This window comes from Vigna unguiculata, chromosome 5 (genome assembly GCF_037176805.1).
Source record: "Vigna unguiculata cultivar grain cowpea cultivar isolate G323 ecotype 2 chromosome 5, ASM3717680v1, whole genome shotgun sequence".
Taxonomy (NCBI): domain Eukaryota; kingdom Viridiplantae; phylum Streptophyta; class Magnoliopsida; order Fabales; family Fabaceae; genus Vigna; species Vigna unguiculata.
Genome location: NC_140796.1, coordinates 11,747,291 through 11,772,801, shown reverse-complemented (window position 1 = coordinate 11,772,801; position 25,511 = coordinate 11,747,291). Strand labels below are relative to the sequence as shown.

General features: G+C 27.2%; 1 protein-coding gene across 1 annotated transcript; it reads left to right on the top strand.

Annotated features, from left to right (window-relative positions):
• Window positions 1–17,811: 17,811 nt before the first annotated feature.
• On the top strand, window positions 17,812–18,857 carry LOC114183021 (putative glutathione S-transferase). Its single transcript, XM_028069852.2, has 2 exons — window positions 17,812–18,216; window positions 18,391–18,857. Exons 1-2 carry the CDS (start codon window positions 17,896–17,898, stop codon window positions 18,736–18,738), a joined length of 669 nt encoding a protein of 222 aa, XP_027925653.1. The 5' UTR covers window positions 17,812–17,895; the 3' UTR covers window positions 18,739–18,857.
• Window positions 18,858–25,511: the final 6,654 nt, after the last annotated feature.

Sequence of the window (25,511 nt, the reverse complement as noted above, 5' to 3'; positions counted from 1 at the left end):
TTCTGGGAATGACTCTTGGGCTCTTCCTTCCGAAAATCCACTCCTGATAAATTAATTTTTTGTGTAAAGTTCTTATGTTATATATTTTGGAATTTTATGAAATAAAACGAATAACACAGAGAATAGAGAGTAATAGATAAGAGTAGAAATAATAAAGAATAGAGAGCAACTCATCTGTGTATTATTACGGATAGAAAGAGTCTTATTATATATACAACATATAATTCATCAAGAAAACCAATCAACTTAGTTAATATAAATATTTAGTAATGAATCATATGAGTATCAATCATATGAGTAGATGTATCAAATTAATGGACAATCATTTAATTCATAACATGGTCAACTTAATTTAATATTATATAAATAAAAATTCTAAGATTAACTATATTTAATTAATAAGTTATTCATACTATAATAATATATAAATACTATTAAAAATTACATTTAATATAGTTTTCATAATTAAAAAAAAACATGCTAAAATTTTGAAATTATTAATTATTTTTATTAATCTTAAAAATATATAATAATGTTTTATATATTTTAAAATTATGTTAATATAAAATGAATGAAAATATTTATAATATAAAAAAATGTAATTATTAATTATTAATATTTCATTTGGACTTTTTGGTATTATTAAAAAATTTTAAAATTACAATTACAATTAAGAATAATAAAAATAATAATTGATATTTATTTAGCATCATCCTAACATTAATAATAATGGATTTTATCATAATTTTATGTAAGTTATTCAAAAGTTTACTATTTTAATAATGTGTATAGACTATCAAATTTATTAGTAGTTTATAATGTGTATAATCTTTATTAAATAATAATATACACCAATATTTTTAAGTTAATATTTTAAAATAAATGTATATATTTGGTTATATATATATATATATATATATATATATATATATATATATATATATATATCGATATAGATATAATATGCAAATAATGTTATGAATATAAAATTTAGGTTAAAAATAAATATTGTCGATTATAATATGTAGTATAATCAATTTTATGAGATATTTATCAAGATCTTTTGTTATTCAAAATAAATTTTATATTTAAGTAAATAATAATAATAATAATAATAATAATAAACCTCACATGAATTATGTGGGCTCATATGTTGGTATGTTCCATAATTTGGAAACAGATCACTAGAAGTAGCAACTTCAATTTGAAAATCTCTCCAGTAAAGATATTGAATATAAGTAGGGTTGAAGTGGGTGTTATAATATTTGTTACAAATAAATTTAACATCAGATTATCAGAGTTTAATGGAAAAAAACACAATCCAGTGTAGTGAAGGCGTCATGTACTCGAGCTGTTTATCAAGAATTTGGCTGGATGCTTGTTTAAATATTTTTAATGAACTAAATAAATTCAATTTGTGGATTCTTCTAATGGGATTAGAACCAATTTATTTTTTATCTAAGTTAGAGTGTTTGATTTAGAATTCGATGATCAATTCACTTTATTTGTAATCCATCTATATTTTGTGAAATCCCTTAATTAAATCATCATTTCTCTCTCTCTCTAAGCATTCAGAAACACAAATTCCACTCTTCTTCTCTGCTCTCAAATTCTCTTCTTCTGTTTCTCCATTTGCTTAATTCCCTCACCAATTCCTTGCATTCTCTTACCAGATTCTGGAAGATCAGACTCAACGAAACCCTCTGGTGCTTCATCCTTCAGCTCCCTTCCTCCTCGGTAGGTTCCACTTTCCGTTGTAGTTCAATTTCAGCTTGAGTCCATCTGGTTGTCTTTGAATTCTGGGTGTAATTATGAGATTCCCTCTTCTCTATGTCTTGGTGATGAAATTCTAGGTTAATTTGAGACCTCTGCCTTCTTGGTGCCCATTTCAAACTCCACCAAGCTCAAATCTTAGCAAAAGAGGTAAGGGAAGCTAACCTTCACTTAAATTTCGAGTAATTAGGATCCTTGTATGTTTGGATGAGATGATTCTTAGCTTAATTTCCTTTTTGAACGGCCTGTGGTGTGTAATTGGATTGTGGTGTGAATTTCGTAACATTGCATGTGAAGAACAGTGTGGAAAACCTGATAATTTCATCCAGGCGAGTGGCTCTACTTTTCTTTTAATTTTGTTTTGTAAATACTTCTTCGAATAATTTTTGAGTTTTTCTCCTTCACAATCATCTCCTTACTCTTTAAGTGCATCTCCTTAACTTGTCATTTCTCAATATTATTTGTAACAATCTCTTTTGATTTTTACCAGCTCGAGTTTTTTTCTCTATACTCATATTCTTTATAATAACAAGGTTTAATTAGTCGGATGATACCCACCTTTATTTATATCTGTCAATTTGATACCCGCTTTTAAAAAAGTGTCAATTGAGTCCCAATTTTTAAAAAGATGTCTCAATTAGGTCTTTTTTAGCAAAAAATTATTAACATCATTAACGGTTTTGATATTTAAAATGACTTACAAAATTAAGTATTGATATTTATATTAAAATTGAGTAGTAAAAGTCATGAATTAAGTTAACGACTTTAGTATTTTTTGTCTGAAAAATATCTGATTAAGACACTTTTTCAAAAATTGAGACTAGATTAACACATTTTTAAAAGTGCATACCAAACTTATATATCTAAATAAAAATAGTTATTATCCGACTAATTAAACATAATAACAATAAACAATAATGCAGCATAGTATATTATCTAAGATAAGAGTGAATATTATCTGTTTATAGAGATGAATTTGATTATTTCCATTGCTTTGAAGGCGGCTTTGATAAATGTTTTGCATCATTGTACAAAAGCAGTTATAACACAGTATTCCGGTTCATTTTGATACGTATATTCTTTAAAGTATATTTTAAAATTCAGTTTATTTTAGAAAAAAATATAATAAAAAGCATGTATTTCGGCTAATTAATACAAAAAGTTTTTAATCGAAAACTTATCAAAATTTATGATATACGACCTTTTAGAATTTATTGCACAGTTAAAAAAAGTTATCCTTGATTAAATAAAAAGATTTTATCTTTAATTCATAAATTCATTTTCTTTTAAAATAGTATATTATTATTTTGATATCTATCAAAAATTTTACACACATTATATATTTATTATTTAATCTTATTATTTACAAATACAAAAATTAATTATTTTTTAAAAATTAGAATATTTACGAATACTCTTAATCTCTATGTCTTAAATTCAATCTTAAACAAAAAAATAATAACTGTACGAATATTTGATTTTGTTTTGAAATTAAAATTTAGTTTCTAAATTTATGTGTGAGTGTGACAAGTTATTTAACTTTTAATCTTTATTAAGTTTGTATGATATGGTACACTTGACGTATTTATATATACTGACAAAATTGTTAATGGTTGAAATTAAGTTTGGGGTATAACTTTGTTTAATAATAAAATTAAGAAAAAATCTTGTTTAAAAATATTTCTGCAAATATTTAATAAAAATATCAATTTTAGTAAGAATATCATCATAAGATTTATATAAAAAGTAAATTGAGTATCAATTTAAAGAGGGATAAGATTGCTTCCTTTTTATAAAAATTGAGACTAAATTGAAACTATAAACAAATATAGAAATCAAATTAAATTAAAAAAAAAAGAAATTGACATGTGGCGTTAATTTTAACATTGTTTGGTCAAAATTAATAGACAAAGACCAAATTGAATCATTTTAAAAAAAAACAAGAATCAAATTGAGATAACAAAAAATTAGAGATCAATTTGACACTACTTAATAAATATAAGGACAAAAAAATAATTTAACCTAATAATTTATAATTTTTTATGTTATCAATATTTAATATATATAATTTTATTTTAAATTTATACAATATCAATCATCGTATATTTATTATATTTTTAAAAGTTATTTTATTATTTTTAAAATAAAAATATCAAGATATCGTATACACATCGTATTCTATATACAAAAGATATAGAAATCATGAACCGAGAGTAGTATTGGTGTGAAAAGCTCAAGAAAGTAGGGTATAAAAGAAGGTGGAATAAACAGTTGAGGGAAGGCTGATTAGACAGAAAGATGTAAGAGGAAAAGGGCATCAAATAAGAGAGAGAAAAAGAGAAAGTATTTGGAAACGACAAAAGAAAAAATAAACAAAAAGAGACAATAATCTCAGCTGCATAAATCACGTTTATACTCCGTTTGACCTGTAAAAGTGAGAAGGGATAGGTAAAACAAAAATAATTAATAAAAACAGATAAAAAATAAAATAAAAATTATAGAAATTTAATTAAAAATAACAAAGAAAAAAATAAGAAGGAGAAAGAGACGAAGATAATAGTAAAAAAATACTAATAAAAGCAATTTACCTTTCAATTATTTTATATTTTTCATTAATTAAGTTCAATGAAGTTCATTTTAGTTTTGTTCTATTTCCAGTTTTCACTTTCTCTCCCGAGTTCTTCAAATATGAAAAATCCTTAATTTGTTTAGTAGAAATAATTATTATTTTGTGAAGATTTTTGGAGATTGATTTGTAAGAATCAATCTAATTAATTGATGTGATTTGTTGATATCTATAGGAAAAGTTTGAATGAGATAATGAAATGGAGAAAAGTAGAAAGTGATAGGTTTGTAATGATTATAGAGTAAATTATAAGTTTATTTCTATATTCAATATTTATTATTTAAAATAATTCTATTTATTAGAGTTTTTTTCTTTATAAATATTATTGAACAATGATAAATAATACTCTTAAATAAGTAATAATTTTAGGAGATAATTTCTTTACCTTTTAACTGACTTTCTATAACAAAAAATTATACTTTAAAAATACACTCAAGAAAATTTTAAATTATAATAAAAATAACTTACCAATATTCATTAATTTATTAAAACCAAGTACATATATAAATAAACTATTTACTCATATCCCATCAACTCAAACCATCCCATTTTTATTCACTTTATCTTTAAATTTGGTTGTTTATGATGAATTTGATTCGGTAAGTATGGTTGTTTTGATTTGTATGGTTTCTTCTTGAAAGTATGGTTATTTTGATTTGTATGGTTTGTTCTTGAATTTGTGTGATAGGAAGAATATAGAATCTGATAAGTTGAGCAAATTGGTATAAATTTTCATATTTGAAACTGTTTTGAACGATTGATCAAGTCCAAGTTCACTTAAAATCCTATAATGCATTTGTTCTCAACTAATACAACACTAAGCGATATCAAAGTGGCACCAAGTGCTAGCTTACAATGCAAGCCTAGGAGCAATTTGGCTTCAAGGTGCTGAGTGATAGATTGTACTGCTGAGCGCCACTTTTTGTGAATGGTTGAGTGTTGAGCGGCGCCAAGGTGATGTATGTTGAGCGTCACTTTTGTAAGGAGAATGGTGCTAAGCGTCGTCGTTGAGCGCTAGTTTTCTTTGTTGGTCCTATTTTGCTCTTTATTTGTTGTGATGGTTCTGGTTGGATGAGTTTATTTTGTTTATTGTTTTAATGATTGATAAGTGATATGAGAATGATGTTGTAAGCATATGAAATGATGATGTTTAAGGAGTTTCAAGGGAAATTCTTTGTGATACTAATTTTAATGTATGCCTTGACATATAAGATGTCAGTAAGGAGGTATCCTGAACTCTAATAATTATTCACACTTAAAAAGAGTAGAATGAGTTATATGGTGAGAATCATAAGAGATCCTAATATTTGATTTGTTTGGGTCTTAGGTGCTAAAGGGATTAACCTTGTGTGTGATTAGGTGATAACCCCTTGAGACTAGACTCCGTAGAGTTTAGAACCATCACAAGTGCACGCCTTTAGTAAATTTTAAATCAAGGACATCTATTCAGATAATTGAGTTTAATGTCAACTGCTTTGTGTGCATATACATATATAGGACTGGGCAAAATTAACTTAACTGTACTGTATTTAAATTAACTGTACTATTTTAAACTAAAAATAACTGAACTATTAATAATAAAATTAAACTGTACTACTTTTAAGTTAAAGTTTAAATTACTGTACTGGAAACAATTAACTGTTTAGACCAGTACAGTGGACTGTAGTTAGATGGCTCTCTCCTCTTTCCACTTAAAAGACTCCTTTCGGTCCTGAATTTCTAAATCCCACGGCCCACACTCCATCACGCATCCATCTTAATCGCATGCTCACTCACTGATGCATTTTCTCCTCCGCTCTCTCTCTCTATATATACCAACACTTTTCCTTTTTATTTACCTAAATAATATATTTAATTATTTATTTATATAATAATACACGCAAAAAAGAATAATCACTTCTGCTTCAACTTCTTTCTTTATATACCCAACCTGTATAATATATTCATATTAATCCTTTTTTTCTTTCTTTATACTCACAATTTAAATCTATTATATTTATTAATGAAGCAGGATTTACGTGTTCATTCTTTTTCTTTTTAAATTTTAATTCATAAAATATGTTATTGTAATAATTGAGAAATTACGATAAATATATTTTGTTAAGATTTGATGATTCAAACCAGTAATAATATATTTTGACTCAAGTTTATTTTATTATTATTATATATATACAATATATACTTTAAGGCATAATCACATAAATTAGTACTGGTATGGTTTTCATGATTTGAAATCAAATTAATAAAACCAGAATATATTTTGATTCAGATTAACTAATAATACTCATTGGATGGAAAATGCAATTTAGAATAACATATATAATTACTTTATCTGTATTAAGTAATAAATATTTTATTTGATTTGGATGTTTAAAAATGGTTTAATTATTTTTATTTGAAACTTATTTTATTATTCTTTTATCATAAATGATATTTTCCATTTTTCAATACTAAAAGAACTATAGTTAATAAGAGGAACACCTTTCTCTATACTTTTTAATGAGGATCCTAAAGAGCTTGATGAATTTGAGCAAGGTGAGTTTATATGAAAACTTTATATACTTTTTAGTTGATACTTTATATGAAAGCCTAAAATATATATTTTTTTTGTAGATATAACTTCTCAAGACGAAGTGGGACCTTCAAGTGCAATTTATTTAAATGATTGAAGATGTATTAAGATGTATTAATATTTTGATGTTGTTTATGGGAGAACCTACCGGAGAACCTATGTATTAAGATGTATAAATATTTTGATTTTGGTGTATTGAAGTATGAGACATATTTCAAGTATTATTTCCTAAGCACTTTTAAATTATAAACTTTATATTATTATTGCGTATTACAATCATATGTAATTAGTGCAATTCGGTTCAAAATAATGTAATTCAATTAAAAAATAGTGCAATTCAGTTCAAAATCAATGCAATTCGGTTCAAAAATAGTACAATTCGGTTCAAAAATAATGAAGTTTATTCAAAATCAGTGCAATTTGATTCAAAAACGGTTCAAAAATAGTGTAGTTAAGTTAAAAATGAGTGCAGTTCAATTCAAGAATAGTGCAGTTCAGTTAGAAAATAATGCAGTTCAGTTCTGATATAGTGCAGTTCATAAAACAGTTCAGTTTATAACAGTTCAGTACAATTCATACTATAGTGCAGTGCAGTTCAGTACATTGCAATTCAGTCCAATTTATTTTTCAGAAAAACAGTTCAGTTCAGTTCGTTTGAACTGTTTTTCAGTTCAGTGCAGTTCATACGAACTGTGTTTTAGTTCAGTGCAGTTTTTGGTAGTTCAGTGCAGTTTGGTTTATTTTGCCCAGCCCTATACATATATATTCTATCTATGTTGGTGTGAAATTGACAAGATTTACTATTTTAGAATAACTTTTTTTTTACACTAGTTTACCTTGTTGTGTGTTTTTGTGTTTTTTCGTCTATTTCTTTTGCAGGTTTAAAGTCACTTCTAGAGGATAAAGAACTATAGTTAGAGTAATGGAAGGTCTCTGAAAGTTTTAGTAGTGGTTAGTTTTTGTACAAAACTTGTTGGTTTAGTTGATTGTATAAATATTATATTTTTATAGTCCTATTTTATAAGACTGTATTAATATATTTTATTAACTGAATTACTTGTTTTGAATAATATGATAAAATGTTTTATTTTATTAATTTTAAACTACTAAAATAGAATATTATAAAGACTATTTATATTAAATTATGAGTTTTCTCTTCTTAGTGGTCCAAAATAATTGTCGGAATTAGATATTCAAAAACTAAATTTCAGAATTTGTTTTTATGAAAGCAGTTTTAAAATATTTTAGAAGTATACTAATATAAAGTTAATAAAATTTAAAATATTAATTTGATAATTTAAATTAATAGTAAAAATTATATTAGAATTAATTATTTACTATGATTAATTTAAATAATGCTTTAAAATTTATTATTAATAATAACTTTATAATATTTTGAATTTTTGAAGTAAGTTTTATTAAGGTTAAAATACGTTTTTGTCCCAATTTTCGACAAGTTTTTTTAAATAAGTCCTAATTTTGGTTGTGTTCAAATAGGTCCCAATTTTCGTCAATTTTGTTCAATTGGGTCTTTTTTTGCTAACACCGTTTAAATCATTAATGGCTATGAACAATGATTGCCACGTTTCACTACTGCCACATGTTACTTTGTGGTTTTTTTGAATTTTGTTATTTTTATTTTTATTTTTTTGAATTTTTTTAAATGTACACGTGTCAACCTAGTAGCGTGTCACATGTAACTTCGTGGTTTTTTTTGAATTTTTTTTTATTTTTTGAATTTTTTTTTTAAATTTTAAATGTTCATGTCTCAACCTAGTAGCGTGCCACATGTCAAAGTCAATGTTCTATATTCAATTTGGTTCATATATTTGTTATTTTTGTTCAATTTAGTCCCAATTTTTGTTAACATTAACCAATTTGATCCCTATCGAAGATGTGACCAAATTTAATTTTTATATCAAAGTTATAATGATGTGAATTTTAATATATTATATCAAAATATTTAGTAAAAAATGTGAATTTTAATATAAAAATTAAATTTGGTTTCAATTTGGAGAGGGACCAAATTGGTTAATGTTAACAAAAATTGGAACTAAATTGAACAAAAATAACAAATATAGGGATCAAATTGAATATAGAACATTGACTTTGACACGTGGCATACTCCTGGGTTGACATGTGGACATTTAAAAAAATTAAAAATAAATAAATAAAAAGTTCATAAAAAAATTTAAAAAAATCATGAAGTGTCACGTGGCACGTTACTGGATTGACACGTGTACATTTTAAAAAAAATAAAAATAAAAATAAAAAATTCAAAAAAACCACGAAGTGACACGTGGCAGTCATTATTCATGGCCGTTAATGATTTAAACGGTGTTAGCAAAAAAAGACTCAATTGAGCAAAATTGATGAAAATTGGGACCAATTTGAACACAAAATCAAAATTATGACTTATTTAAAAAAACTTGACGAAAATGGAGACAAAAAAGATATTTTAACCTTTTATTAAAGCATTTGATTAAAAAGTCTCTTTAAAGTCACATTTCATTATACAAAGTTTAATTTATCTTTTGTTCCTTGAGTAGTGTATGTGTCACTCAACGTTAATGTTATAGTGTTGATAATGAAATGTTAATAAGTTTGTGCGTAAAAGTTGAAGAAAAAAAAAGGATTTCAAGAAAAGTTAGTCAATGTAAAACATTTATAGGCCTTTGTCATACTTTGTCATATTGTATTAATGTTAATTTTGATTTTATTTTACTTTAATTATTTGTTTAGTATTCGCGTCAATTAACGTGATAGTATGATTTGTGTACTAATAATATGTGTCTAAAAGTTAATAAGGAAATGAATTATATATTTGTTGTTTATCTAAGAAATAACTTAAAAAGTAACAAATTTTGAATTATTTTCATAAATATTTTTATATTTAGTTTTACATTTAATTTTTAAAATGTTTATTATTTACATTAAACACACACACACACATATATATATATATATATATATATATATATATATTACTTATTATTTTGCTAAATTTTAATTAATTATACCGGTTATATATATAAAATAAATAAGTTAATAGTAAGGGATAATTACTTTAAAGAAAGAAAAAAATAATTTTTAACAGAGTAAATTAAATTATGATTCACAAAACACAAATTAGAATCAAAATGTAACATAATACTAGTTTAATTATATGACACGTGATAAATGAATGCCCTTCACATAAAATATTGATAGTAACTCCTAATTACGCCTTATAATACACTAATCTAATTAGTGATCCTCTAATCCCATGTGATGTCCTGACGGATTCCCTAATCCCTCCGATCTTAATAAAGACTTATATTATTGACGCAGTAAGCTTGACTTGTATGCAAGTTATTTTCATCTTTATTTGACTTTTTAGTTATTGTTATATCTTTATTAATCTTATTTGATTTTTGTTTACATTTGCATAGCCTCTTTGACATGTTTGGCATTGAAAAAAAAATTATGTTTGAGACTTCTGTCAATTTATTTAGAGTTTAAGGATTGTTTTGAAGTTTTTTATTATTATATTCTATCATGTTTGTTTGAATTTTGGTTGTTTTCATAAAGTTGTGTTCATTATATTTTTCGTTCTGTTTGAGGATAAAAGATATCACGTTCAACTTTAAGAACAAACCCTAAACATTTTGTTTATCAAGTTCTTTTATGGTTACCCATGTGTTTTATTATTTTCAAAATCATATTTCTTGTTCTCAGTCTTCATTCCAAAAGGTTGTGGTATACCGAAAGACATACTTTTTATATTTTGTTATTTTTACATTTTACATTTTTTATTCATTTCTAATAATTTTTATTTATTTGTTCAGGTTACCTGTAAGTATTATGATGAGATTTGTGTCCAAGGTTTACGATTGGGTACTATGATATTAGTATTGACTTATTCTTGTTTTGATTAATCATTTATGATTAATATGTGAAGTTGAGTATTTAAAATTGATGAGAAAAGAATTATGTTAATATTAATGTTTCTGTTAATATCAATGTACTGTGTTTCACATATATTATTGATATGCTTTAATCATAGTCTTTTGACGAACAAATTTGGAGTCTTTTATAACTTCTCTATGGTTTGTTTTTTTTTTGTTTTTTGGCTACCTATGAGATGATATTTGTGTTCACTCCAAGCTCTAGGAATTGATGACTTAAAATATGGTAATATTTAAATTTTTTTGTATTCATTGCCTATCTTTAGATCCATTAATATTTTTCATTTAAATTTGTACACACTTTAGTTTATTTATTTAAAATTGTGTATGCATTTAAACTTTTGGGAGCTATTTGATTCTAAGAATGTTTTATTCGTGTAAGGCCCCATTTCTTTTCTGCCCTAAAGTTAGTGGGTTGCCCTACAGTATTGGGTCTAAAGGCCGGCCCATAGGATAAAAGCTTTCATGTTGTCCTAATCCCACACTCACTTTCATTCTCACAGATCCAGCCGTCAACCCTTTCTCCCTCTCACGAAAAGCTTTGCTAGGGTTTGCCCTAAGGTCCCCTTCCTTCAAGCTCAAACGCAGTTCCTACTCACGTAAGTCGTCCCTTGGCTCATGCTTCTATTTTCATGGTCTATGTTTGCTGTTATTGTTAGGGTTTAGTAATAACCCGCCTCCTTTCTTCTGTTTTACCGTCCATTCCAGCTGCTGACCACCCTAAGGACAGTTTGGTTTCCTGTGTGCGTGTCGGAGCGTCCCGCTAACTTGACTTCCACGTACGGGAAGTTAGGGTTCCAGTCTTTTGGTGTTGTTTTGGCTGTTCCTGAGTTATTCACTGATTTCATGGATAAAACCTTCGATTTGTTGTGATTGAATGCCTTGTATGCTTGGTTAGTTCGAAAAGTAATGGCTGTTGCAGGTGAAACAGTGGCGTGACCTGTTAATCTTGCCCAAGCGAGCTAGTCTCGCCTAAGCGAGACAAACATGGATTCGCCCAAAACAGTTTGCGCGAAGGGTCGCCCAGGCGACCCGCTCGAATTTTGAGCGAGCAGACATCTCGCCCAGGCGAGAGGGGTCTCGCCTAAGCGAGATCCCGCATTGGTTTCTGGATGCCTTTCGAGCCCTCGCCTAGGCGAAGGGGGGGTTCGCCTGAGCGAGCTCGCCTCGCCTGAGTGAGACCCCTCAGCCTGAGCGAGGTGCTGGGCGAGACAGTGCTGGGATTGAATGTCTGTTTGTTCCTGAATGATCTGTTTTGGTTGAGTATGATTGTATGATGAGTGATATGTATATAATGGAGCATGAGGTATGTTTGGTATGATTCATGAATTGCGTATGACGGGTCGGGTATGATATTGGCATGTGAAATGAATGAGTGGTTTGGAACTAAAGGAACACGTGATTAATATGAGATGAGGCCTTAGATTTCATGGGGTGGTGATGATCAGAAGTATGGATTCGAAATATGATGCGTATGAGGAGTTAATCTCAGGGGTTGGTATGGAAATGTAAATATGATTTCACGTTCATTTATTTCTGAGCTATGAATGTTGGTCCGTGTCAGCGCATAAATTCCTAGGGGTCTCTAGGTGAGACCTCTGGGGTCGCGCTTCAGTGGTCGGGACGTAATTCCATGGCTCCTTTTAGTGGGTGTCCATGGTGGTGCCCCATCTGTATAACTAAGTAAGGATTCAAGGTAAGGACTGTATCCTGACACTCTAAGGGGCCAGTTAGTCTCACTTAGAGCGGACTGACTCCTGTGGTGAGAGTAGCAGGAGGCCTGAAATTCATTAAGGGCTAACCTTGTGGTGCGGGAGATTTGATTCATTGTAAAACTTGTAACACATAGCTTGGGGATGAGCAGCTCAGGTTCGAGCAGAGGTATACACCACAAGTGCAAGCATCCGCTGAATCCGACTAAGTTATACATATCCGGATGAGTCGAGTTGAGTCGTAGTGTATTGAATGAAGAGTCATAACATGCTTGATTATTATATGGATATGAGATGATGATAATGTATTTGACTATATGATGAATATGTGTTGGCTCTAGCTTACCCGTTTTGTTGTATGGTTGTATTGTATGTGGCTGTTCTTTCTTGCGATGATCATCAATTTGATTGATGGGAGCAGATGGGCGAGGTTCTCGTGGCCAATAAGGGAATGGTGATTACGCTGTTTAGCCATCTGGGCTGGATTTGTCTTCATGTTTTCTTTAGGGCTAAGGCCTATGTATCGTTTCATGTATCTCTACTTTACACTCTTTGTTAGATTGATTTCCAGTTTTTCCTTTGGCATCGTGGTGTGCCCAGTTTTGTAGGGGTTATGTTTAGAAGTCCAGTACTACGCTACTTTGTTATCCTTGTGTGACGTTTCCTTTAATTTTAAGCATTAAATTAAATGGGGCGTTACAATTCGTAGTTAGTTTTTGTTTACCATGCTTTATTATAATCTCATTCTTTGTTATTGTTTTTTCTTCTTTGTGGGAATGTTTTCTGTTACAAAAATTTTCTCTGTAAGTCAATGAGTTATCTTTATTTCAAAAGTGGGCAAGAGGTAATTTTTATTTAGTATCTCATTTCCAATTAGTATCTTTATTTTAACGAGTTCCATCTTTTTTAGTTTAAACATTGTCTTTGATATATACTTTTTAGATCGGTTATCACCTTTGATTTTAGATTTTAGATTTATTTAGTGATATTCAATCACTGGTAGAATGTTATTGTTTCTTCTCTAAAAAGAGGAATTATTTCTTGGCAATGTCAACAAGAAATGTGAAAAATGTGATCATAATTAAGCTAACTTTTATACTAGAGAGCTACTGTTAGACTTTATAACTAGATATGTTAATTTGATCTTAATCTTATTTATAAAGAGCATGTTGTCCAAGCTTCTTTCATTGATCATGCTTACGTGTAAAGACTTTCACATATATTTAATAATTTAATAAATAAGTAAATAAAGAATAATAGGACTTGGCAAAGTAGAGTATTTTTTTGTAAAAAATAAGAAAATAAAAAATAATTTTAAATAAAATTGATGAATGAAATATCGGTTAACATATGAATGAAAAACAATTAGTAAATACTTTTAGAATATTAAAAAATATAAAAAATATTTTAAGCATTTTTTATGGTTTTTAATTGTAAAAATATGATATATTTTTTGACGATTTTTAACTGTCAAAATATGATATATTTGGTGACAGTTTTTAATCGTCAAAATACGATATATTTTGTGGCAGTTTTTAACCATTAAAATGATATATTTTGTAATGGTTTTTGACTGTCAAAATATGATATATTTTGTGGCAGTTTTTAACTGTCAAAATATGATAAAATATCATAAAATAAAAGTAAATTTTGTAGCGGTTTTTAATTGATAGTAATTTCATTTTTCTTTTCTAATAGCAATACCGACGGTTAACTTTTTCTTGTCAAGAACAGTTCTTGACATGCGTAATTCTGACGATTTTTTTAACCGTCAGAAATATTCATTTGTTTTGTATTGGTTGTCAAGGTAATAATAATACCAAAAAGCATAAACTTATCATGATTAAGAATTAAAGTACAAAAACATTCTTGACTTCTTTTATGTGTATTTTTATCAAATATTGGTGGCTAGCTAAGGAACTTTAGTTATTTTTTACTTGCAGTTCTTAATGCAGGACAAAGCTGACCATCATTAGCAATTCTCCAAATATATCAGTAGAAGACATGTTTATTACATGTTTTGTTGGAGGGCTGCTAGGTTTGAGTCATTATAATAAATCACAAGTTTTATTAGAGTTGTTAAATGCGCTTTTATTATTTAGTTTGATTTGAACTCATTCTAGATCAATTATTAACTTCGTTGACAATAATGAGTTTTTGGAAATTTTTTTCCAAACTTTTCGTGAATTGAAAAATATGACAATGTAGTATCCTAAATTGAAAAGAACAATTGATCACTTACTAAAGCATAAAGACCTTATCACAATGCAAGTTTTTTTTACTTTTTTTACTTTTCTTTCCTGAATTAAATACATTAAATACATATTATTATATTGACATGTTTATTTGCGATCATAACTATTTTATTATAACAATCCTAATAATTTAATATCCAGAACTTTTATAAAAAATTAATTTGGTTAAAAATTTCTTGAATTTTACAAGTTTTATACTAATGATATTACAACAAATCTCTATAAATCGTTACACATAAAACTCGAGTAGGATCGTCGAACAAAATCATAAAATAATATAAATTATTATTTTTTTTTCGAATTTTCTGTTGTTGCACTACATGTATACTTTGGTGAATAATTAAAATTTGCAGCCACAATTTTTTATACACCAAAAACATAATAACATTTAGTATTTTATTTTAATTCTTTTCTTATTTTCATATTTTATTACATTAATTATTTTCATACATGTTATTCACTACTAAAAAAATTCATATTTCTTGTCAATTTTGTTTTGAAATTTTTTTCGTAGAAAATACTTACAAATTTTGTTGTGAATTTTTTTTCCAGGAAATTGTTACCAATTTTCTTGCAAAATATTTTGTATAAAACACTTTTCGCAACAAATTTTGTAGGAAATACTTGCAAAATTTTATAATTTTGTAAGAAATGATTACCCACGAAAGAATTACCTACCAATTAAAATTCTTACCAAAAATGGCAAGAGAAATCTCATGTAATATGAGAATTTCTAGTAGTGATTTAAAATTTCAAAAGATAAACTCCTTATACTCCTACTTATAGTCTCAATTTTAGCTACCTTGCTAACAATACTTAATATAATCAGATTTTATTATTAAAAATATATAATTTTATCTATTATTTATGGATCAATTATAAATTAGTTATTAACATTAGTTATTATTTATCAATATAATTATATCTCCATTGTTCAATAATGATTTAACTAGATCCCTATAATTTAGAAATATTTTCAGTTTTTTTATATTTTTAAAATTTTTATGTAAATATTATATATATAATCATACATAATTATAATACTTGCAAATAATTATATAAATTAATTGTTTATTTAGATATAATAAAATAATAATTATTTGTATTATTAATAGTATTGTTATTATTATTTATAATATTAGTATTATAATTATTATCATGGGTATAATATTATGGCATGTATTGGTATTAGTATTGATATTATTATTATTATTATAATAATAATAGTTAGAAATTATTTTTATTACAATAGAATTAGCATTATTAGTATTATTTGTATTAGTATATTATTTTAATTAATTATATATTATTATTATTATTATTATTATTATTATTTGTAGTTTTAGGAAATTTATTATTATTCTTATTTGTATTATTATAATAGTAATAATAATAATTATTAGTACTGTTACTATTAGTATTATTACTAATAGTATTAGCATTATTTGTATTATTATTAAACAAATACTTATTCAATGTTCCTATGTTTAAACATTTTATAGGTTTATATTTACATACGATTTTTTTTAAACATCAACATGTTTGAATTTCTTTTATACGAGATTTATAATATACAATATACCTAATTTTAATTTAACAATAGTTTATATATATATATATAAATTTTATTTTAATATAATATATAATTCAAAAATTTAATTATAAACTTTAATTTTATTTATTTTATTATGTAAAAATATTCATAATTAATTATTTGTCTTTTTCTTATATCATTAAACTTTTTATATAAAAGTTACTCATAATTATTTATTTAAATATAAGAATAAATACATTAATTTTTCAATATAAATTAAAATAAAAAATAAAAAATACATTTTTTTTTCAAATACAATAAAAATTAATTATTTCTCTTAATAAAAAAATTAAAAAAAGAAAAAAAAAAGACCCGTGCAATACGGGTCAAGTACGAGTTAGAATTAAAATGTAACATAATACTAGTTTAATTATATGACACGTGATAAATGAATGCCCTTCACATAAAATATTGATAGTAACTCCTAATTACGCCTTATAATACACTAATCTAATTAGTGATCCTCTAATCCCATGTGATGTCCTAACCGAGTTTTTAATCCCTCCGATTTTAATACTTATATTATTGACGCAGTGAGCTTGACTTGTATGCCGTACAAAAAAAGCCAGGTAGATCGAAAAAAAAATTGTAATACGTATTTAAAAAAATGGTATTTTTATATAAATTTGCAAACACTTTTATACCATATTAAATCATCACGGTTATGATAAATTTACTAATTTATGATAAATGTATCAAGATCATCTTTTTAATTGAAGAATAAGTATTCTTCCAAGGAAAGAAACTATAAATGTTTTACATTCTAATTAAATTACAAATTATTTTGAATGATAGATTAATTAATTTTTACATATACATATCTTTATATCTTAATTTTGAATGATAGATTAATTAATTTATATATATGATATTATATTAGTATGTGATAATATTATAATATTATTAAGTTAATATATAAAATAAAATATTTATTAAAAATAAAATGAAATATATTAAAAAATATAAAGAATAACATTCGATAAACAAAAAATAAAAAAAGAAATAAATATATACATTTTCATAAAAAATTTATAAAAATAACGGTTAATTTTTAAAAATTTAATAAATAATTATATTTTAAAAAATAAAAGCAAAATTGAAATTTTGAAATATAAATATAAGAGATATAATTATTTTATGTATTGTTATAGAAATCATCGGATATGAATATATATTCTTTTCATATTATGACATGTCATTAAACTTATATTTTCTTAATTCTCATATTTGCCATTTGAAAGGGTAAAGTTCTATTTTACACACTACCAAGAACCAAGATAAGAATTTCAATTTTGTCCTGTGTGTCCGCTATATATAGTAGTAAATTGCAGAAGGGGAAGCCTACAAGATTTATTTACCAAAATAAGCAACTGGGTTATTGGTTGGTGAAGAGGAGAGAAGTGAAGTGGTGCTGTAATGGCCGCAAGTAAGGAAGAGTTAACCCTTCTGGGAGTTATGGGAAGCCCATTTCTGCACAGGGTTCAGATCGCTCTCAAATTGAAGGGAATAGAATACAAATACGTGGAAGATGATTTGAACAACAAGAGTGATCTTCTCCTCAAGTATAACCCAGTTTACAAAATGATTCCTGTGCTCGTTCACAACGACAACCCAATATCAGAGTCTGTTGTGATTCTTGAGTACATCGATGACGCATGGAAACACAACCCCATCTTGCCTTCAGATCCTTACCAGAGAGCCCAGGCTCGTTTCTGGGCCAAGTTCATCGACGACAAGGTAATAACTCTTAGATCTAAATCTCCTGTCAATTTTTTGTGCCTTCAGTTGGTTGTGATTTGAGAAAAATATTCGATCTGGTTAGTTATAAGTAGTTTGAGATCTGTTTGGAAATATTTACAGTAATCACTGTTTTGTTTAGTTCTAATTGTTTAATCTAATTTGTGAGACCAGTGTGTGGCTCCAGCATGGAAATCTGCCTTCATGGTTGATGAGACAGAGAAAGCAAAAGCTAAAGAAGAGTTATTTGAGGCTCTTGGGTTTCTAGAGAATGAGCTGAAGGGGAGGTTTTTTGGTGGGGATGAGATTGGTTTTGTGGATATTGCTGCAGTGTTCATACCTATTGTTCAAGTGATTGCAGGGTTGCCATTGTTCTCGAGTGAGAAATTTCCGAAGTTATTTCAATGGTGCCAAGACTTTCACAACCATCCACTGGTGAACGAGGTTCTGCCTACTAAAGACCAACTTTCTACCTATTTCAAGGCTCGGGTTCAAAGCCTTGCTCCTAAAAACAAAAATTAGTACATTATAGTTAGATTCAATTCCAAAGAATGTTTATTCAATTCCAAAATATCATTGTTCTTATTTTAATTTCGAGATTGTACTGTACCACGTGAAAGCTACTCGTTTGTTTCTGGTTAGTTTTTGTGGTTATATTTTCCTTTTAAAATGAAGCACGTGATGACTTAGGATTTCCCCATGTCAAAAAAAAAAAAAAAATCCAAATGTTGTTAGCATTTTCGATATTTCAATTCAATCAATAAAATATGTGGGTGAGTAAGTAGTGGTAAATGGTACCCCTTCTACCTTAAAATAATATTTGATCAACAAAAATCACCTCAATCACACATTAAGGTAATTTCAGAATAAAAAAAAAAACTTACTGTTAAAATATGAATTCGCTTTTTTTATTTTTATTCGCTTACATAAAACCGTGCTGGAAAGAATGACTTTGATCATCGCTTTTATTTTATTTAAATTTTATAATTTGAGAACTGTATATTTAGTTTTTTTTTTAATTTAAAGGTGGAATTCTTATGGGAAAAAGTAACTGGTCAACAATTATTAATGTTAATAAATTCACCTAAGAAAGTGTTAAGTGAAAAAGAATTTTTTTGTGAGTTAGCTTCATAAATCATTTATAGGAACTTTCATACCTCTCTAACGTGATATATGTGTAAGAACATAATCATCATAGTTAAATTATTTTATTATAGGTTACACCGTTTAATACAACAATTCAAGCATTGGTTCACTTATCCTTTCATATATTTTATATTTTTTATTTATGTAAATTCAAACTCAAATCATATATTCGTCATACAAATCATATTTATGAAATTACGTCTTTAATAACATAACAAGTCATACACTCAATATCAATTCTATCATTTAAAATCCTATATTTCATTGTAAAAATAATTGCTAATAAAATTCAATTCACCATTCTTCATAACATAATAATATCCAAATATAATAGTTTGACAAAATATAAAAATATTTAGTTAAATATAAATTATTTAAAATCTATCGATTTTTAACTAGCTTCCATTTACTTAGTAGCTACTCTATGTTTAACTCACTTTGGAAGAATTTATTCTATTTAATGTGAGAAATTAATTTTGGTTGATGAAAAAGTTAGAAAAAGTTGCTCATCGTTGGTGTCAATTTTTTATCTATAATTGATTATGAGTGCCTCAAAACAATTTATTAACACATGAATTGATTTTGGGTGTTTCCAAAGTTAAACCAAAAATGCACTAAGCCAACTTTCAAAAAGTTTTGTTTCTAATATATGATGCTCAAATTACACTAATACAAAAGAAGACATTTTTGTCACTTACTTTATGTCTAATAGTAAAAAATTCACCTAAAAAAACAATATAGTAACATTTTTGTATTTAAGTGGAAGCGATTTACATCGAACCATTTATGTTAGACACTATAAAGTTCGATGTAAATTATGTGTTTTACATTGACCAACAAGGGGCCTAATATAAATTTCTTTTTATAAATTAGATTCAGGTTATCCTCCTCATTTCTCATTACACAAAAACACACTCAAAACTCTATTACGAATCCGAGTTTATTCTTGGGTGACAAAATGGTATTAGATAGAGAGTCCATTTCTGACCGAGTCTTATTTTTTTTCGTTATGAGCTTTTTATGGTGCAACTCAGTCATGGCTTTGCTTTGTTGTTGAAGTTTGTTTGTTAAACTTTACATTTTTATTTGTGATAGTGATAGTTAACTGGAGAACTCCGTCATGACTTTGCATGAAAGTTCCTTGTTTGTATATCGTATTTGTCATTGTAAGAATATGTTGTAGTGATAAAAAAGTTAATGTTTTTTTATCTTACTTTCATGACATTTAAAATCAAAATTAAACATCGATCCTCACCTTGGTTTATTTTTACCACCAATAAAAAAACTACAATAAAATGGGTATTTATGAACTTCTTTCAGTTTGGGGTGTTGCGTACCAAATGAAATATATTTGATAAACTTGAAGAAGAGTTACTAAATAGAAAAATCAAATTTAGGATAAAGGTTCAGTCACTCAGGGAGAAAATTTAGTTTTACTAGTTCAAGGGTATTCAGGATTAAGGGTAATATACCTTTGCACTTGTACAATTCAATCTTCTTCTTGTGTGGTCCAACCTCTGTCCTAAGTTTGATTTTTCTATTTACCAACTCTTCTTCAACTTCATTATAATCTTTCATTTGATATGCAACACATTAAACTCAAATAAGTTCAAAAATACTTATTTCATTATAATTTTTTTTATTAATGCAAACTTTTTTACGTCGGACTTGATATAATTTAACGTAAATTGCTTTTTATATTAATTTTGATATAGTTTGACGTAAATTTACATTGCATGTTTTTCATGCGACGTAAACTTTTGTGTCATGCATTAATGTTAGACAAAAAAAATATGTAAAATCCCCAAATAACTATCGTAAAAGACTTTCTATGTGTTAGTGTTTGCTCATAGAAAATTCCGATCATTTAACTAAAGTGTCACTACAACTCTAAACTTCCAAAGATTAACCTTTGCCACTCAAAATCTACATGCAAACACTTCTCTCAAGCATGCAAACCACTCACATATAAACAGTTCAAAAGAAATGAGAAAAAAAATAAAATTACTCCAAACATATATATAATAAAGATGATATGTTATACTATTTGATATCTCCACTAAGGTAAACTCGTAATCTTGAAGAATATATGTTCTAATATAGTATGACGTATGTTTACGTCACGTCGTGTCATGCATTACCACCTAAGATTCATCTTTGCCACTCAAAATCCATATGCAAACCACTCACATATAAACAATTCAAGAGAAATCAATTTTCTTTTTACTCTAAACATAAATATAATGAAGATAATATGTTCTACTATTTGCTATCTCCGAGGTAAACCCATAATATTTAAGAAAAGTTAGGAAAATTGATTTTAGAAAAAAATAACTTTTACAAAACGAAATTTGAATGATTAAATTTTTTATTTATAAACTTTTTAACTTGTCTAATTAAATAAACTTTTTAAATCAAATTACTGAGTTATAAATATTTATTCGTAGAGTAATATTTCACAAATAATTCATTTTTTTCTTTTCTATATATTGTTTATGCGCCCTTATTAATATATGTACTTTAAAATGTTGATCAATTATTTTCTTACAAAAAAATCGCCTATAGTTTTGAAATATAAATATAGAATTTCTGTTTATAAAAACTAAATAAGAAACATTTCATGTAAGTACATAAAAAATTAAACCAAAGTCACCTGTGGTACAAGCTCTAATTAATCTATTAAAAAGAATTAAAATAAAGGAAGTTCTAATAGTTTAGACGATTGTTAATTAAAAAATAAAAATGAAGTAATATTTGGAGGTAAGATTTCCAAATATCCCTTATTCAAACCATTAAACTCAAAAAAAAAAATCCATTGCGTGAATTAAAAAAAAAAAAAACTGGAATAGTGTTTATTTTCCTTTAGATTTCTAAACGAAAAAAAAAAAGTAATTATCAAATTTTGTTATTACAATCAAAAGAATAACGGAATGTATTTGCAATTAGTAATTTAAACTATTGAAAGAAGTGTTTAATATACTTTACTGAATTTTGTAATGATTGAAACTGTAGATGTTAAATAATTGTTGTAGCTTTACAATAATGATTTTTGGTAAAGCTTCTTCCTTTGAGGTCTTAGTCTTGTTGACATTTTGGCTAATGCAATCAATAAAAAGGAAAAAAAGAAAAATGTGCTCATATAAGTATGTGGTGGATATATGTTTTCATGGATATGGGTATCTTATGAGATAAGGATATGATGCAAAAGCTACAATTATTCTTTGAAGATATTATTTGTGACGTGCCAAATATAATCAAGGTGAAATATAATTGTCATGGTAACCTTGTTTCAAAATAAAAAAATTAGAAATTCGATTCTTAAATTACATATATGAAAAAGTTTTTCTTACAACTTATGAGAGATTACTTTTTTAAATAAACTACTTTTAAACTTTAGATAGAAAATGTCTCGAGTTAAAAAAAAATGCCACATTCGCCCCCATTATTTTTTCAATATTCTTCGTTAATTAAATACCTTTCTAATTTTTAAATAGATTTCCCGACAGCATCTTTTCAAAAAGTAGCTCACGCCGCGTTATTTATTTTCACTTTCTAACTCTCTTCTTTCTCACACCAACCAAATAAATTTAAAAAATACAAATAAAAATTTATAATTGATAATTTTCTTTTATATTTCGTTGGATGGAATTGTGAATCGGTATGGTTCGATATTTGGTTTAAAAGTTAAGAAACAAACCAAATCATTAACTTATTAAAATACTATAGTATTATATTTTTATTTAATAAACCACCAGTCAATATATTTAAATGTAACTTTTAAAATTTACAATTTTGTTTGTATCGTGCTTATATTGAAATTAAATTTCTAACAAATTCGTATCATAGCTATTGTGTTATTTGTAAAATATTATTTTAATAAAAAAAATTCAATTTTATTTAATATTTAAATATATATTATTATGATTATTATTTAAAACATTGAGTATGTTTTAGTCCCTCAAATTATATGTAAAATTGAAATTTGTCTTTCCAAAAAAGTTCATATAAAATTTATTCTTATACTTAATGTGAAATATATCTCTCAAAATTAAAGACGTTAACTTTTAAGAGACGTGTTAAACAACCATATTGACTAGAATAAAATTTCATAACACTTAATAGACATGCATTTGATATGTGTAATTTAATATATATATATATATATATTATTTTTTTTTTCTTTTGCTTTTTCCTTTCCCTCCTTTGTCCCTCTTCTCCTTTCATCCTATCTAAAAAATCTTGAAAACTGTTTCTCATATCCAGAAATACACATAATCACAAACCTGAAAATAACTATAGAACAACCTAAGAATTCCAATTACTAATTGTAAACTACAATCTGAGTTCAAGTTGGATTGGTTTGTGATGGCTCCGATTTGGTGCATGAGCAAGGAGACAATGGCGTAATGTGGGTGAAAAACTCATTGGGTAGTAGTGAGAAGGAGGAATAGCCAGCGAGTTGAGGTATAGGAGGTGTGCGATGGCCCTTATTGACATCGTTGGTGGTCAAGGCGCATTGGAAGCTCACCAGAAGCTGGAAAATGGGGATGTAGATTGAAGAGGATGGGGCTTGGTCTAGTAGAGAGTAAGGAGTGAAGAATGAGGTTTAGTGTGATGAGGGTTGTGGTTGACAACATTGAGGGATCAACATTTAAGGCACTAGAGATGAAGATAAAGAAGGGAAAAGAAGTGAGGAAGAAGAAAGTGAAAGAAAAAAATTATCTTCTAGTCACCATCAAGGGTTATCGAGATTCAAATTATTATCCCACTATTTCTATATCTGAATGATATAACTTGCAACACTTTTACACAACTTTTAAAGTTTATCAAACTTTTTCGCAACAAAGTTCACATTCCAATTCAAAATACTCTCCATATTGGATTTGTTGAAGATAATTCACAAACTTATGTTAGAGATATCCAAGTGTGAGTCTAAGTCCCACATTTAGTAAAAGTGGGAAAATTGAGCACCAAGGATGAAGACCCATAAACTCATTACCTTAAGGTTTTGAGTTAAAGGTAGTGCTAATCCCTTATATATGTGTTGGCTTATTGGTGTTGTATCTCATAAGTGATCCTCTCTCAAAATATCCATTAGTGGTGTTAGAGCCGATGGTTGGTGTTGTGATCAGCTTAGACAAGCTCTTGTATTGAAAATCTTCCTGACAGGAGGACAAATGTAAGACCCGAGAAAATTAAATAATTATTTATTAAATGCGAGTAGTAGAAGTCTTTATGGCATTTAATGCAGATGGTTATGACGTGGAAAATTACTAGCTCAAATGATTTAGAGTACTTGATTGTGTGAGAGGACTTGTGTTCGAGTCTTATGTGTGCCAATTGTATGTTATTTTAATATGAGTATTATTTTAAAGATTATGTTTGAATGTGATTAGTGATAATGTAATCCTAATTAAGGTAATTTTGGAAGAGAGAGAGAGAGAGAAAGGAGAGGAAGTATTGCATTTTGTGAGGATCATTGGGTAGAGAATTTATAGAGAATTCGTGTTGGTTTGTAAGGGGAGTTGCTTTTGTGTTTTTTCTATCATATGTAATGTACATTGTATTATGTGACCCTAATTGCGTGAGAAATCCCCACTATCTGTGTCATTCTTGTAAGTTTTTGGAGTTTCGTTCAAAAACTACTTGGCGGGCATGGGTATGCCGCCAGGCGACACAACAATTTGAATCCAGATTCTAGGTTCTGTCATGAACTGTCGGGCGACAAGATGGAACCACCAGGTGATGCACGTTGTCTGTCACTATTTTGTTATGTTTCTATGAATTTTATGATATGTTGAACTTCCAGTTATGTTCCTATGTTTGTATGATTGCATAATACTATGATATTCCTACTGTTTGGGGTGTTTGTGATTATAATTGGAATGTGGACATGAAGGGTTCATATTAAGATTAAAGTATTATTATGAATCATGGATTTAGGGATGATTAAGATGCGATTGGAAGTTGGATGATACGTAGAGGATAACATTATGGGGAGGGGGTCTAACAAATCATGTATGAATTATTGTGTTATGTTGCAATTGGTAGCTTGATCAAATTCTGGGAATTTTATGTTCTTCGCAGGTAAGGAAACATGGGATATTACTAGGTGCTGGAGTACCGCCTGACGGCACCCTGCTTGCCGC

What these genes read in the sequence shown, in the direction of transcription:
- LOC114183021 (XM_028069852.2), top strand. Translation starts at nt 17,896, where the DNA reads ATGGCCGCAAGTAAGGAAGAGTTAACCCTTCTGGGAGTTATGGGAAGC. An exon ending in CCAAGTTCATCGACGACAAG is followed by an intron (nt 18,217 to 18,390) that starts GTAATAACTCTT and finishes TTGTGAGACCAG; the next exon opens with TGTGTGGCTCCAGCATGGAA.